Raw genomic sequence first — 17,307 nt, forward strand, 5'->3', positions numbered from 1 at the left:
TTGGTGCCTCAGTTTCCTCTTCCGTGTAATGGAGATTATTATAGTCTTTACCTCGGAGAGGTAGATTAAATGTGATAACCCGAGTAAAGAGTTTAGAACAACGCCTGCAGAGCAAGCTGATATTTGTTGTTTTGAGGCTTGAGCGCGGTCTAGTAAGTTAGGCCTCTCACGTACACCTAAGCTGACAGAGAAGCAGGGAGTCGGTGGCATGAGAGGAAGCCAGAATCACCTTTATTATCAGTAGAGGCTTGACTGGAGAACGTGGCTTAGGAGTTTTGGCCAAGAGGGACTGCTGAGACCGCTCTCCTGAGCTGAATTTATTTACCCCTTGTGTTTAGGCAGCTCTGGAGATTACCAGAGGAACGGGTGCTGCCTGCAGCCATTGGTTTCCAAAGGGGAGAGAGTGGAGCCCTGTGTAGGCTTGGGTCCCTTTCCCAAACTGCCCCATCAGGGGAAGTCTCCCCCCTTCTTTGGATCAGGACAGAGGCCTGGAGCACCCCACTGTCATTCCCTTCCCCACCAAGCAATCTGAGGACCAGGACTGTCTTTGGTTTTCTGTACACGGGTGTGTCATAGGCAATGATTTGCTAGGAATACTAGGTACATTCTGTATTGATCTCCCGGAATATAAACCTGTCATTATGACTCTGTTGGGATTGGAAGTTGGGGATGGTTTGCATGACCACTGTTTTTCAATTTAAAAAAGGAAAACTAAGATGGTTAGCAAGTTCTTGGAAATTCTGTCAGCAGTGGGCACTAATCAGTGGAAGCTAGGTTGATAAAATATTTCATCAGAGAAGGCCAACCTGACTTCTCCCAGGAAAATTTCTTCATCCGTGTCTTAGTTTGAGCCAAAAAATACAAACAGCAAAGCCAAAGTGGAATTTTACTTTAACTTTGAGTCCTTCTTTCTAATCATGGTGCCAGTTTTTAGCCAGGCCAAAGTACTTCTTTGCCAATTTCTGCAGCAGTTTTTATAACAAGTTTGTCTGAAGGTGATTGATCAGAATATGAAGTTATAAGTTCAAATATTTCTCTTTTATTTTTTGGAGGGGAGGTGCAGGGAGAGGCATAGACTATTGTTGTATCCTCCTCCTTTTTAAAAATAACCCTTCTTGGCCATTTCATATTGGTCCATAGTTTAATTCATTCCCATGTTGCATCCACAGCATTGGTTGTGCACTTGTTGGTAACCGAGCACTGTGGCAGGTGTCAGGGCTATAGATGCAAAAGGAGTGTGCTGTCTAGAGAGGAAAAACTGTGAAGTACACAGACAATTATAATATTTATTCTATGGGGCACAAGAAGATGCCCTTGGCCCAGCTCATGGGGTGGCATGGGCGGGGCAGGAAGAGCGGTCCAGGAGAAGCATGTGTGAATGTCATGAGGAATTGGCAGCCAGAAAGATGTAAACACATTAACAGGTACTGATGCTGCTTTTCTAGAGAGGGAGCTCTTAGAATTGTCCAGCAACAGAAAAGCTCTTCTGTCTTAAAAAAATTCTAGTTCTAAAGTGACCTTGCACTGAGTTAAAAAACAAACAAACAAAAAAACCCCAATAATCAGCAAGTTGGCAGATACATCTTTGCCCTTCCATACTTGTTATATGTTGCAGGTAAACGTGTGCTGCCACATTGAAATCTGTGTAAAGTTACTTAAATTCTCTGAGCATGTGGCCTCACCCATTAAATGGGAGTAATGACATTTATCTCACTGGGTTCTTGGGAGGCTTGAATGAAGGTAGCTAGGATAAGGCCTTGTGTATGGCAGGTGCCTGAGAAATGGTAGTTACAGAGGGAAATGAGGAACATATACAGAACATATGCAGTTCTGTCAACTGCATCGATTCTGTGTTTGTCCTTTCTAATTAGCTTTGGACCAGCAGTAACCACACTCCATCATATTCCTAGAGAAAGCCCAGAGCTTGCGTCATGGGATATTGTTTCTTTTGTTTGATGCTTGTGAAAAACAGGGGCGCAGGCTACAGGACATGGTTGTATTATGGTTTTCCTGGCACTCACTGTCCTCAGGAGCCCTCTGTCCACCCTCCTCCAAGACTGCAGACCTATAGCATTGTGTGTGCAGGACACAGGGATGCTTCTTGCCAGGCTGTGTGGTCTGTGGCGATGGGGAGGACAGGGACCCTGGCTGGTGAATGAGTGAGTGTTTGAAATGAGTCGCCTGAGGGGCCCTTGTTCTACATCTACATGCCCCCGCTCCACCGCCGCCTGCCGCCACCCACCTCACCATCCAGCCTGCAGAGGGGTCCACCTTGGGATTGTTGAACTTCTAATGTGACCCAGGTGTGCTATGGCGGCTTTTTGTATCCTTGACCTGCAGACAAGCTCTGAGTTATTTTTCCCTCCAGCCCTTTCTCTCCCAGCCTCTGGCTGAAATCTGCCACGCTGTTGCTCTTGTTGTCGCTGCCAGGTGGTTGCTGCCTTTGCCGTTTGTAGACTTTTCATTTTTTCCTCTTCTTCCCTCCCTTATCCACCCCCCCACCCCCACCCCATCACCTCTGCCCTTCTCAGCTTGTGCAGGGAGTGGCTTCATCGGACTGTACTCGTATAAGCAGGTATCATCTTCCAAGTTTTACCATTCCAGGACATTTTTGTCATCGCTTGTAGCCCTGGAGGGCTGATTTTCACTGCTTTCTGCTTCAAGTTCAAAATTATTCTAAATGCTTGAGACTCCTGGAAGTTTGACTCAAACGAAAATAAAAACAAATTGTATCTACACGGGGGCTGATCACAATGCTCACTGCGTGGAACTAGCGTTTTTTCAGAAATGAGTTTTAAAACTTTGCTTTCGAGGTCCGTTTCCCAGCCCCACCCTCACTTTCAGTAAAGCTTCATTGCGTTAACTCTCTCCATCTCAGCAAACATACTGAGTCCTTCTTCTCGTCTAGTAAATACTCTTATCTTTGCTTGAAGTCAGTTTTTCTTATCTGATGTTGCCCTAAACACGCCCTGAAGTCGGGGATCTTTTCCTCCCTAGTCTTTGCCCACCGGCCTCCCTTCTGTCTTGCTGACCGTGTTGAAGCTTTTCCTGCCACACTTGTTTTAAAAGCAAATTGCATACGCATTAGCTTGTGTGAGGAAAGGTGTTAAAAGTGAGAACAATTGACCTATTAGACCAGGGAATAAGAAGAGGTGCCAAATGCTACATTTGTAACTTACAAACCCAGGTTTCATTTCTCCAGGGGATGGGTGTTATGGAGGAGATTCCTGCGTTGGGGGGAGGGAGGCCCAGCGGTGGCAACGTTCCAGCATTGCCACGCTAAGATTCCATGATTCAGTGTCACCAGGCGAAACCATCTCATTCTTTAGTTCTTCACTCATTCATTCACTCATCCGGCTTACTCTGCATCTGCCTCCTTTGGGCATGGTTTTTATTCTTGACTTTATCATGCTGACCTGGTCATGAGGAGGGGTCTCGTGATGTGGTCTCATTTGTTTCTCGGCAGCAACTTCTTCCTGTATTAGGGATGCAGAAAAGTAAATGACACTCTGACCTGTTTACCTTTCCTTTTACTAAGCTTGGTATTCTTTCTCATACTCTTCTCCTTTATGGGATGTTCCTCCCCTCCACACCACCCCCCTGCCATTTTTAGGTTTCCTTTAGTGCCTTGATTATATGATGAAATGAGCATGTAAAGGGTGGACAGACTTAGTTTACTCAGACTTTTTACAATTTTAATTGTAGATCATCCAAAAGCTTTAGGTTAGTGGTGGTTAATCCTGGCCTCACTTAGGAATCACCTGGAGAGCTCAAAAAAATAGCAGTGATGCCTGGGCCTCACCTAGACTAATTATATCAGTAATTTCTAGGGGGGATGGCCAGGCATCCGAGTGCTTTAAAAAGTTCCAGGTGGGCTTCCCTGGTGGCGCAGTGGTTAAGAATCCACTTGCCAACGCAGAGGACACGGGTTCAAGCCCTTGTCTGGGAAGATCCCACATGCCGCGGAGCAACTAAGCCCGTGTGCCACAACTACTGAGCCTGCATACCACAACTGCTGAAGCCTGTGTGCCTAGAGCCCGTGCTCCGCAACAAGAGAAGCCACTGCAGTGAGAAGCCTGCACACCGCAACGAAGAGTAGCCCCCGCTCACCTCAACTAGAGAAAGCCCGCACATAGCAATGAACACCCAACACAGCCAAAAATAAATAAATAAAATAAATTAAAAAAAAAAAAACTTGAAAAAAAAAAAGTTCCCAGGTGATTCCAGTGACAACCAAGGTTGAAAAATCAAGGTTTTAGGTTTAAACTAAAGGGGAAGTTGTGCAATTTCACTCTTCCTTTTTCTGATTCATTTTCTAGTTTAGATTTTAAACAAGTATACAGTGTCACACTTATTAGCACATGTGTCTTCAAAAGAGGGTGGTGTGATTGGGTGGTAACCACAGACTGGACATGTAAACTTTCATATAGTTTGGAAGGGTTTGCTGCCAGATGGGTAAGGGATAGGGCAAGAGAGTCTGGATGGATACCTACATATCTGTCATGGTTTCTAGAAAAATAAAGCCAGAAATGCTTTGTTTCTGGTATCAGGTCACTTTCTCATGGCCAGTACAGCAGTAACGTGTGTTTGCCTAGTGTGTGGCCTTATTTTGTGTACATTCAGTTCTTTTAATCCATGTGTTAACCCTGGGAAGTAGTTATTTTTTGTCCATTTTTCAGATGAAAAATAGACTCAGAAATACTAAGTAACTTGCTAGTAGCCACACATCTGGTAATTGGCAGGGCTGGGAGTTGGACCCACCCTGTTGGAGATGGCTTAGCTCTGCATCTCCCCTGATTTCCTAGTGACCAGGGGAGGTCGTGGGAGAGGCAGTTGACTGTAGTCAAAAGCAGAGTATGACCACAGCTGGGAGCTGCCCAGGATCATGTGAGGCTTAAAAGTGCTGTCCCCACTCTAGAGAAGGGACAGCTGAGAGGCTTCTGATGTAACGGAAATGGGAGAATTGGGTGGATGAAAACTAATTCTTTATTAACGTAAAACAACCTATCTCATCTCAGAGACATTTGGCATCTTTAGAAAATTAATACTATAGGGACTTCCCTGGTGGTGCAGTGGTTAAGGATCCGCCTGCCAATGCAGGGGACATGAGTTCGAGCCCTGGTCCGGGAAGATCCCACATGCCGCGAAGCAACTAAGCCTGTGCACCACAACTACTGAGCCTGCGCCCTAAAGCCCGTGAGCCACAACTACTGAGCCCATGCGCCACAAGTAGTGAAGCTTGCGCGCCTAGAGCCCGTGCTCCGCAGCAAGAGACGCCACCGCAGTGAGAGGCCTGCGCACCACAAGAGTAGCCCCCGCTCGCCGCAACTAGAGAAAGCCTGCGTGCAGCAACGAAGACCCAACACAGCCAAAAATAAATAAATAAAATAAATTAATAAGTTTAAAAGAAAAAAGAAAATTAGTGCTATAATCCATCTTACCAATAACTGTTTATTATCAGTGACAACAAAAGCCACTGACTTTTTTTTTTTTTTTTTTTTTTGGAATTGAAAAGAGATGTTGCAAATAGCTGGTACACACTGCTTGAGAGAAATGAATACATTGTACAGGATGACCCGCCTTGACCTCTGCAGCAGTCAGGAAGAATTTATAAGATTGAGTAAAGCATTCACAGGCATAGCTTCTGTGGGGACCATCGTCTCACTATTAGTTTGGACATTCCATGTTAAGCACATATGATCCGTTTTGGAGGATCCGTATCTGGGGTTTCCTGTGTGGAGCCCGGCGGCTGTACCTGGAGCAGGGGTGGAGCAAGTTGGCGAGTTATTTAGCCATCTTTCTGCTCCTCAGAGCAGATTTCTTAGGATTTCTGCGACCTGACTATAAATTTCAGGGAATTGCATATTTTGAGTATTTCAGTACTTTTGACACAGGAAATTTAAAAAGAGTTTGGGTAGAAGGTATAAAAAATGCAAAACGATGTGCCCTGTGATAGCGGAAATTAAGTGTGTGATTGTACTGACTCTCTTGCACTCTTCTCCTCTCATGTTCACTTAGAAACCTGATGTCTTGACCACCGGAGCCGGTAATCCGATAGGAGACAAACTCAACATTCTTACAGCAGGGCCCCGCGGGCCCCTCCTTGTTCAGGATGTGGTTTTCACTGATGAAATGGCTCACTTTGACCGGGAGAGAATTCCTGAGAGAGTCGTGCACGCCAAAGGAGCAGGTGAGAACTGTGCTCATTTGCTGTAAAAGGGCCGTTTCATAACACCTGGGTGAAAAATTACTTCTCAAAGGATCAGAGCTCCTTTAACAGAAGTGCCAAATCTCCATTCCAGGGGGAAGGGAAAACAATGTCTGTCAATAGAGGAGTCAGTAATTAAATGATGGTTATTTCCCTGGACTGCACATTATATATAAAATATTTTTTACTGAAAAGATAAGTAATCTTCCTTTTAGTCCATTATGCAGTTTAGTGAAGAAGTAAAAATGTGGAAATACCGACACAGACATACTGTAATTACAATTAGATTTAGATGGTGCACTTAACTGGATAAACACTGGAATGAACTGGGCAAAATCGATGATGGTTGTGTTAGTGTGGTGGGTTTGTGGTGATTTTTCCTTTTTGTTGAAAACTTCTGTAAAACTTTTATCTTGCTTTTATTACAGAAACAAAAGATGGGGGTGGCATTTAAAAGAAAGCTAAAAACTCAATAGGAAAAACAAAGCTTGATAGAAAGGAAGAAGTTTTGTTTTAGCTGCTTACTTGGACTCCCAGTTAGGACTTCCCAATTTCTTTATTTGCTCTTCCATCTTCTCCAGCTTTTTTTGCGTGTCTTTTCCCTCATGATTTTGATATGCTGTTCAGTTTGTTGTTTGGCTCTGTGGCGACCTTCGTAAGTGCTCAATCCTTCTCTCCCTGGGTTTTCTCCTCCTCTCCACCCTGTTCTTTCTCTCCTAGGTCCTGCCTCTACTTCAGGGGCCTCTCAGGCCCTGTGTCCTTGTGGCAACCTTGACTCGTTCCTTCTGGTCCCACCCATCTCCTCCTCCTCTTTGGCTCCAGCTGTGTAGCACTCAGCTTAGCACTAAGTGACCTAGGACTCTGCATTTTGCTCTCATCATTTTGTGTTTGGTTATCTCCTCTTCTCCCATCATATTGGAAGCTCCCAGAAGGCCAGTGCTAAGCCACCAGTTTCTCTCTCACGCAGATGCCTATTGAGGGCCTGATGGCCTGAGTGACGGTCTTGTGATGAGGATTTCTGTGTCTTTTTCCTTAGGGGCTTTTGGCTACTTTGAGGTCACGCATGACATTACCAGATACTGCAAGGCGAAGGTGTTTGAGCACGTTGGAAAGAGGACGCCCGTTGCAGTTCGCTTCTCCACTGTTGGTAAGTTGGTCTGTTTGCATTACTGGTGTTGCTTAACTCAACCGTGTATCTTATCTGGGGCATTTATAACTTAATTTCAAGAGAAAACTTACTAGACAATAGAAAACAAGCACTTCTTCAAGTGATAGGAAGGTTTTACAGTAGAAAAAATATTTTAACACATGTAGAAAGTTACTTATAATTCTGTTTGTTGAGGTCTTAGGAAATCATACTTACGCAGAGGCCACCTCTGCAGTTCTGTGACATTTGGAAAGAATTTTTCCTACAAGTGGTTGCATGAAGTGGGAATCTTACTCAGTAGCTATGATAACAGTTGCCCTTTATTGAGAATTAACTCTATGCCATCCATGGTTGGTGCTTTACTGACATTGTTTATAGTCTGTAGATCTGCTTTGCAAGGTGGGGTTCCTTCTATTTCAGAGAGAGTAAGTGATTTTTCTCGTGTTACAGAGCTAGTAAGAGTTAGAGCTATCAAACTGCATCTCAGCACACCACAATGCCTGATTAATTCTGTTTCTGCATGAATTTGTGCATTTTAAAATACTGTGAAATGCAAAAGTAAATGAAATTAAGAATAAGAATTTATGTTTTGACTCATTTTCTTAGTATTAACCTCATAATTTTGACACTCACTTATTCTCTTTGTTCACTACCTTAATCTTCATAATTATTCTCTTCCCTTAATTTAAATTTTAATTACCTGTGTGAACAAAGCTATCTTTTTATGTTAAGCGGATAATCTTTTCAGCTGTTGTTACATACACTCTCTCATTTCTCTCAGTTAATTCTTTTGTTTACTTTTTAGTCTGAGTTAGCTGGTGGGTAGTAGAACTAATAACCCAGGCACTTAAATACCTAATTTACTTCTAGAAAATGAATTGGAAAGGATAGATCCCAGTGTTTCTTTATGACTTTAGGCTTCTTGGATGCAAAGTACTCTTGTGGAGGCTTCATTTTTCTCGTTTGAATCTTCTAGCTGGAGAATCGGGCTCAGCTGACACAGTTCGTGACCCTCGAGGGTTTGCAGTGAAATTTTACACGGAGGATGGTAATTGGGATCTTGTTGGAAATAACACCCCCATTTTCTTCATCAGGGATGCCATATTGGTAGGTGATGAAGTATTTTGCACTCTGCAGATATTTGTTGATTTAAATTGATTTCAAATACTCTGTATAGATTGGCATTTGAGGAAAAGCCCTGGGAAAAGCAGAAAGAAGAGAACTTGGATTGGCTATATTGCCTTTCTAAAATTTTTTTCTGTATTTAATATCTTTTTATAAGGTCAGATAACAACAATTATCATTGGTCTTAGTTTGGCACTTCGGGATTCACTGACATTATGGGAATAGTCCAGTTTTCCTTGCAGAGCTTGGAAGATGAATAAAAAGAGGCAATTTGCCCTAGAAACATGTAGAGGGCAAATTTCATTTTAGGGTTTTGCAGCTTAAAGTTCTAGGATTACATTGTTCAAAATTATAATCTGTAAATCTAGCGTTAAGCAATGTATAAGACACCATAATTCCTGTAAACTTAATTTTTGGATTTTTTTCTCTCTTTTTCCATTTAGTTTCCATCCTTTATCCACAGCCAAAAGAGAAACCCTCAAACGCACCTAAAGGATCCGGACATGGTCTGGGACTTCTGGAGCCTGCGTCCTGAGTCTCTACATCAGGTGGGAACACCTCTTTTTTCACTATATCACCTGATATGGAACTGTTAATTATGCCTCATACATTTTTCTCCAGTTTTGGCTATTTTATTGGAATTGGTTTTTGACTTTCTTTTTGGGAGGCTTCCTCAGGTTTCTTGATCCTTGAAGAGTTTTATAATGATTGATTTTCTTAATCTTTCCCCATTCATAGACCTTATGTGATTCTAGAATCATTATCAATTGATATTTAGCAATATTAAGGATTAAAGTTTCTAGTCGGAAGTAAAGTTCTTTGTATTAGGGAAATGAGAGGAAAGTAGTACCAAACAAATTTTCTATTATATTAAAATTTGAATAACAAGTTAGGCTAGTTTTCAGATTTGTTTTAACGTTTCTTTATAGAATTTTGAGCCATGAGGTTAATGATTTATATATCATTCTGCCTTTAAAATTCTTCTGTTTGTCAGTTTTTACAAATGTTAACCCTTCCTGTGGGCACTTGGCTAGTATGTTCCATGTCATTAGGAGATTTTTATGGAAACTTAGGAATGTCTTAAAAATATAAGATGGGGGCTTCCCAGGTGGCGCAGTGGTTGAGAATCTGCCTGCCAATGCAGAGGACACGGGTTCGAGCCCTGGTCTGGGAAGATCCCACATGCCGCGGAGCGGCTAGGCCCGTGAGCCACAACTACTGAGCCTGCGCACCTGGAGCCTGTGCTCCGCAGCCAGAGAGGCCGCGATAGTGAGAGGCCCGCACACCGCAATGAAGAGTGGCCCCCACTTGCCGCAACTAGGGAAAGCCCTCACACAGAAACGAAGACCCAACACAGCAAAAATAAATAAATAAATAAATAAATAAATAAAAAATTAAAAAAAAAAAATATATAAGATGTTTTGATTTAAACTGAAAAATTTTACACTTTACTTTTCTGTTCCTTAGGTTTCCTTCCTGTTCAGTGATCGAGGGATCCCAGATGGACACAGGCACATGAATGGATATGGATCGCATACTTTCAAACTGGTTGATGCAAATGGAAAGGCTGTTTACTGCAAATTCCATTATAAGGTACATGTTGCCTTTGGGCAGTGCGGTCAAATGCTCCCACCACCCACGTATCCTTACTTCTTCTGAGGATTGGGCAAGAATCAAGGCCTCCCCCACGTTAGCCTTACCTCTCCCCTCAAGGATGACAAGTATTGATCTGGTTGAGTAGGACCATGACTATTTTGTTGACCACAGCTTGAGTGAATAGACTCACGCTGCCCAATTAGAAGAACTATGTGTAGTCTCTCTTTGGTCTCTTCATGTGGCTGGAGGGTAATAGCACACAGCTACTATCAGCAATCAAGCTTTCTTCTTCTGGACCCTGGGAGCTCTGCCATAAATATTTGGGAAAATGCTCATTTTGTGCTTGCTCTCCGGTTTAATATTTCTGGTGCTGGCAGGTGCACATTTATATTATTTTCTCTCTGGAGAAGGAAGATCTAAGGTTTTAGATCAAAGGTAAAGAGATAGGGCTTCCCCGGTGGTGCAGTGGTTAAGAATCCGCCTGCCAATGCAGGGGACACGGGTTCGAGCCCTGGCCCGGGAAGATCCCACATGCCGCGGAGCAGCTAAGCCCGTGTGCCACCACTACTGAGCCTGAGCTCTAGAGCCCACAAGCCACAACTACTGAGCCCACGTGCCACAACTACTGAAGCCTGCGCGCCTAGAGCCCGTGCTCTGCAACAAGAGAAGCCATGACAATGAGAAGCCTGCATGCCCCAACCAAGAGTAGCCCCCGCTCACCGCAACTAGAGAAAACCCGTGCACAGCAACCAAAAATAAATAAATTAAATAAATAAATAAATTTATTAAAATAAAAAAAAAAGAGATAATACAGGTCTCCAAGCTAGGTAAAAGGAAATTCCTACTTGGTTTAGCCTAGAGTTCTTTGTTGGAGCTTAGAGTCAAGTGTTAGCAAACAGTAAAGTGTTATATTGCTTTGCCTTTCCTAGCCCTGAGTACATTGTTCTGAGCATATATAGTTGTGGGGTCCAGGAGGGGATTAAGACAGAATTGGGGCATTTCTATCTGTAATACCAATCTCACTCTCATTTTCAACATCTGATGCTATCTTTCCAAAAACATTTCTCCCAACTTTTTAATTCATCCATCCATTTTTTTTAAAAAAGAACTTTATTATTTTTATATAAATTTTTTTTCTAATTTATTTTATTTTTGGCTGCGTTGGGTCTTCATTGCTGCGTGTGCTTTCTCTAGCTGCGGCGAGCGGGGGCTACTCTTCGTTGCGGTGTATGGGCTTCTCATCTTAAAAATCCATTTTTAAGGATTTATTGAGGATATATTATGAACAAGGCACATAGAAAAATCAGTTACAAAAGTCAGAAAACAAAAATTCTGTTTTTTTTCTTTCATAATTGAGATTTTATTGGTTGTTTTGAGGATCAGTACACAGACATTTCAATTTGTACACAGTTCTTAACATATGTACAGAAAAATCTACAAAAATCATGTAGTTGTGATTCTTTTCTAAACAAAATCACAACTACACAGAGTCACTTATTTCAGTGACTTTCCAGCTTAAAATTTGGAGGCAAATTTTCCTTAAGGGAATATCAAGTACCAATATCTTCCCACGTTGATATGCTGTTACATCGTAAGTCCCACTAATTCAGAATTTAATATCATATATACACTATGTACTTGAATTTTCAATTGTTCATAGCATGTTAACAAAGTTACTAGGAAAACTTGACTACCACGACCAAAGATGTTACAGAGTACGTAAAATTCTGACCAGGAGAGCCAAGATCAAGGAGTGGTTTGCTTTAGGAAACAATTCTACCAAAAACAACATGGGAAGAGACGTAATTTAAAGTGTTCAAGACATTAAATGCACAACTGACTCCAAATTGCCATTTAGTATGCTTTGTATTATAGGATATAAAAGCTATCCCCATTTATGGAATGTTAAGCTGACACCCGAGACAATCAAAGCCTCCCATATTCAATATCCCACTATTTTCTGGTTGTACCAAAAAGTAAACAACCAGCAAATGATTTCACCTCTTAAAAAAAAGCATTTACACTTAAAAAATGGGATGAGGTGGGATTTCCTCCTTCTTAAAACTGTTTCTAGAGCTACTAAAAAACTTGGATTTACAAAATAGTTGATAAAAATATTCCTCTGGATTGTACAAGAAGGGAAACAGGGACCACTGATAGGACCGGGTGTGTGATATTAATCAGACTTGGCTTCTTTCTCTCCTGCTTCATCAGAGGCTGGGCTCTCCTCGTTTTTAGTTTCTCCGTTTTCTGCAGGTAAATCATCTTTAGTCTCTTGGTTAGCCACTTTGGCCTGTTTTCCCTTTGCTTCCCTTTTGCTTCCTTTCCCTCTTCACTTTTTGTCTGAAGATTTATCCTTTCCTGCTGGCTTTTTGGGCTTCATTTCCACTTTTGCAGGAGCGGGTTTAGCTGACAACCTTGCAGATCTCCTCTTGGGCTCCTCACTCCCCGACGCCTCTGCAGAGCTGACCTTCCTCTTGGGCATCATGGCGGCAGTGGGGGGTTGGAGGGGTGTGCTGGGCTGCTTGGCTGCTGCTTTCCTCCCGCCCCAAATTTCTGTTTTTTTCATGTGCTTTCCTACAATCAGATCAGATCAGTTACTTTTGGGGAAGTTTTTGAGAATCCTTTAATTAACTGAGGTGTTTTAAAGGGTTCTCTTAGTATGATCTTGGCATTGGTTAGAATAAGTAATATTGCCAGAGAACTCTAGAAGGTTATTAAAAGTCCTCTGGTTGCCTAAGAACTTGTTTCCAAATACTTCTGCTAAAATAAGCAGAGACAGAAGTGGACTCATGACAAATACGGGCTCCCTCTTAATGATATCCCAAAGACCTATTTTCTTCTGTCCTGTTTTAATTGTTATCTGAACAACTTATGTGGGTATATCAGACAGGAAAACTGTCACCCATCTTTATACTTATGACTTGGATCTATAATCTTTGGCAAGGAACAGTTGCAGGAAAGAGCTGACCCATTGGTTTGTAATTGCCAAAAGCAGCAGCATAGTGTCACTTAGAGCAGAACTAAATGATTGTATCTCAGACAGCTAGCATGTTGTGGCTTTGTAGTTAGAACAATCTGAACTCAAATCTTCCCTCTTCTAGATAACTGTGACTTGGCATATTATTAAAAGTTCTCTGAGCTCCAGTTCTGTCACAGTAAAATTGGGTAATATTCCCAGCTGTCAATGGTCCTGGAAAGATTGGATTGCTTATGGGTCTGTTCAGCAGAGGGCTCTGAGGTAGCATGAGATCTACGTAGATTCATCAATCTGGATTATTCTGACCTAAGATTATTCTTTTCTAAACCCAGGGGATTCAGTTAAAATCAGAAAGGTATTGAAATATTATTGCACAATTTACCGTATTAGCCGGGTGATCTGCACATGGTGACTTCCATTTTCTAATCCTGAAGATCTAATAGTAAGAAAAGTTTAAACCTTCCCACTGGCTAGAGAGAGTTGGGATTTCTGTGGTAGAAATAGACCAGCCTTCCAGAGTTGACTTGCTAAAGAAATATTTCCGTGGTGCCTGAATTGTTGGGGATATTTCAGAATAAGACACCGGTGGGAACTCTATTGAAGAGCAGGATGGGATGATAATAGGAGCACTTGTGAAAGTGACTTAACTTCTTTGGGTCTTAATGGCTTGTTTAGAAAGTCAGAATACTAATTTTGGTTGCTCATAGTCAGAGAACTGCTTTAGAGTGGCTGTACTGAAATTCTTCTCAGCTCTATAAACTGTGATTCTGTGATTTCTTAAAAAAAAGAAAAAAGAAAGACAGTTGGGGTGGAGGGATACTAGCTCAGCACAATCTCAGTAACTGACTTGAGCTATTATAAAACAGGGAATTTAAAAAATTACTTCATGCAAAAAAAAGGGGAAGTCCTTTAATTTCATTAATCATTTGCTTATTTTTAAAATATATTTTGGACTTCCCTGGTGGCGCAGTGGTTAAGAATCCGCCTGCCAGTGCAGGGGACATGGGTTCGATCCCTGGTCCGGGAAGATCCCACATGCCGCAGAGCAACTAAGCCCGTGCGCCACAACTACTGAGCCTGTGCTCTAGAGCCCATGAGCCACAACTACTGAGCCTGTGCATTAGAGCCCACACGCCACAACTACTGAGCCCACGTGCCACAACTACTGAAGCCCGCGTGCCCTAGAGCCTTTGAGCCACAACTACTGAGCCCGCGTGTTGCAACTACTGAAGCCCGGGCACCTAAAGCCTATGCTCCGCGACAAGAGAAGCCACCGCAGCGAGAAGCCTGCGCACCACAACAAAGAGTAGCCCCTGCTTGATGCAACTAGAGAAAGCCTGTGTGCAGCAGTGAAGACCCAACAGAGCCAAAAAAAAAAAGAAAATTATATTTTGATTTTTTTTTTCTGATCTGAAAATAGCATGAGTATAAAAATTCAAATAATACCCACTCTGGAAAACAGTTTTGAAATTCCTCAAGAATTTAAACATAGAATTACCATATGACCCAACAATTCCTTTTTAAGATATGTCCTCAAAGAAAGCCACTGAATTGGACACTTTAAAATGGTTAAAAGATAAATTTGATGTTACGTATATTTTATAGCAAAAATTGTTTTAGCTTGTCTGAAGACAGTAATGTAGCATTCTCTATGAGTGAAAAATTGAAAATAAACTATGTGTCAACAATTTTAAAAATTCAAATAATATAGAATACATAAAGGGAAAGAAAGACTAATTTTAAATGTAAAATGTGTAGACAGATTCCCTGGACATTGAAAAGAATCAGGATAATCAAGTAGAATTTCTTACTGATAAATTCATACTTGTATCAGATTTGAACAGTAGGATTACTGTTAGAAGGAAAATCCAGTCTTTTGTTAGTGTTACTCATAATCCTTCAATGAATTATTGATTAAAGTTCGATAACTTTGCCAATAAGTTTCAGTTTGAGCTTCTTTCTTTCATTCTGTAGACTGACCAAGGCATCAAAAACCTTTCTGTTGAAGATGCAGCAAGACTTGCCCATGAAGATCCTGACTATGGCCTCCGGGATCTTTTTAATGCCATTGCCACTGGCAACTACCCCTCCTGGACTTTTTACATCCAGGTCATGACGTTTAACCAGGCAGAAACTTTCCCATTTAATCCATTTGATATTACCAAGGTGAGTCAGTTAACAACTAAACTGTGTTCTTTTTTAAGTGTCTTTGCAACTAATTAAAAAAAATTGTAGCCAAGCATTCGTAAGTTGTATACAAAACACAGTGGTACCACTTAAGAGTTTCCTAGCCTGTGAATGAGGGCTCACCAGCATTCCCCTTCCAGTTCCTGTTTGATGAGTTTACTAAGTTCATCTGGGTGGCCTGATATATTGTTATTAGCAGGGAACAAATTTTGATGAGCTGATGTACTTTTGCCCAGGGAAAGACTCAATGTTTACTGTTTACTGTTGTGAAAGATTCAACCAATGCACTCACCTTAAGTTCTTATCATTTTATTGGATTCAAAAATGTTATTTTCACTTATCATCATTGGCTTCATTGTATTTGAAAGCTGATATTTTTATGTGTACTTTAATTTCCTTCTGTTGGTTGTCTGGTAATTGTGAATATGGCATTATTTTTAGGTTTGGCCTCACAATGACTACCCTCTTATCCCAGTTGGTAAACTGGTCTTAAACCGGAATCCAGTTAATTACTTTGCTGAGGTTGAACAGTTGGCTTTTGACCCAAGCAACATGCCGCCTGGCATTGAGCCCAGCCCTGACAAAATGCTTCAGGTAAACCTGGTGGATTGAGAGTTCTGAGGCAGGAATGTGTGCACACATGCACACGTGCGCACACAGAGTGTAATTTGGCATGACCTTTATATGAAGAATTAACTAGAACATCACTTAAACTTTTGTCTGGGTCCTTAGTTCCTGTGGGACTGACTGAAACATCCTTAAATGAGCATTACAGCGTAAAACAAATTTCATTGTAGGTCCCTCAATATGGTAAGGCTTTGACATTTAGGCTCTTAATTTAAAAGAAGTTATAGTAGAAATACCTTAGGTATTTGTGGGGTAAAATATTCTTTTTCAATCTGTAATCAATGGGATGGAGGAATATCACTAATTGATTATAACACTTGGTCAGCATAACTTTATTCATTTCCTCCTCTATGGTGATGCTTGAATTTTGCCACATGTAGAAAGAGACCCAGAGATGATTTTTACAAACTCAATTTATGTTTCCATTGATTAAAGGCAGTGGGTTAATTTAACCATTTGTTTTGGTAATGTTCCTAGGCATTCAGTATTTTTTCACCAGTCAACCAGTATGCTTTTTCAAGAGTACAAAGAGAGAAAAACTCTTATTTGGATCAGAAATTAATAGGAAAATAACTGGCTTAATAATTATTGAGTAAATCAATCTTTCATGATACAAAGTTTAAAGTTTAAAGCTTATACCCTAGATCAGAACACAGTGACTGACAGCTGTTTCTTACGTAAGTGTCTGATTCCAGTTCAGGTGTCAGTCTCCATGGAAGCAAGCTAAGTTTCCTTTGCTTTTTAAATAATAACTTTTTGCTTTGACATTGGGAACATTTGAACCTTTTATAGAAAGTAAGTTTATATTAGTTTTTAGTTTACTATAAATTGAATACCTATCTATTGATAGACTGTCCTGGCTACTAAAATAGGAGGCCATACAGCAGGGAAGGACTGTTGTACTTATTAAGCCATTTGGTGACCAGTGAGGAATTGTCCAAGATTTTTTTGAGTAGGTGTGTAATAGAATCTGCATGGGACCTTAGGAGGAGTCTTTTGTCAGGAACATGTAGGATGTCGTTGGAGGAGGGATTGGAAGTGGAGAGCCGGTTCGGAGGGCTTGGAAAATTACCCTGATGAGAGTAGTTGCACAGTAACGACTAGTGTTCTCAGTTGCCTTTCAACAAGGTCAGATTATTAACTTTTAAAACTTTGGGATCCAAAGTGTAAGCCAGACCATGGTGAAAAGCAGGCAGTAGTATAACGCAAGTCACAGAGACTGTCCCCTGAGTACCCTGTGATGCAGGTGCAGCCTTTCTTCACTCCCACACTCTGCAGTTTACTGGGAGAGGAGAAGTTGGCCTGACTGATTGAGTGGGAGAGCTTTGCTCTGCTTTCTCACCCCGGCCCAGCAAGGAGCTTGGGCACAGGGCCTTGGGTAAGGCCTCCATTCAAGTTGGGGTCAGGGTATGGCCTTGCTGTGCCCATTTCGCAGCC

General features: G+C 41.6%; 1 protein-coding gene and 1 pseudogene across 1 annotated transcript in view; one reads left to right on the forward strand and one right to left on the reverse strand.

Annotated features, from left to right (window-relative positions):
* CAT (catalase) overlaps positions 1-17,307 on the forward strand; it is a 39,276-nt gene that overhangs the window by 9,652 nt on the left and 12,317 nt on the right. The window contains exons 2-8 of the mRNA XM_068554824.1: positions 6,019-6,190; positions 7,245-7,355; positions 8,332-8,462; positions 8,924-9,028; positions 9,948-10,073; positions 15,031-15,222; positions 15,685-15,837. Of these exons, the coding sequence (XP_068410925.1) occupies positions 6,019-6,190; positions 7,245-7,355; positions 8,332-8,462; positions 8,924-9,028; positions 9,948-10,073; positions 15,031-15,222; positions 15,685-15,837 (990 nt within the window). The remainder of the gene's footprint in view (positions 1-6,018; positions 6,191-7,244; positions 7,356-8,331; positions 8,463-8,923; positions 9,029-9,947; positions 10,074-15,030; positions 15,223-15,684; positions 15,838-17,307) is intronic.
* LOC137772369 (non-histone chromosomal protein HMG-14 pseudogene) lies at positions 12,188-12,561 on the reverse strand (annotated as a pseudogene).

This window comes from Eschrichtius robustus, chromosome 11 (assembly GCF_028021215.1).
Source record: "Eschrichtius robustus isolate mEscRob2 chromosome 11, mEscRob2.pri, whole genome shotgun sequence".
Classification (NCBI taxonomy): domain Eukaryota; kingdom Metazoa; phylum Chordata; class Mammalia; order Artiodactyla; family Eschrichtiidae; genus Eschrichtius; species Eschrichtius robustus.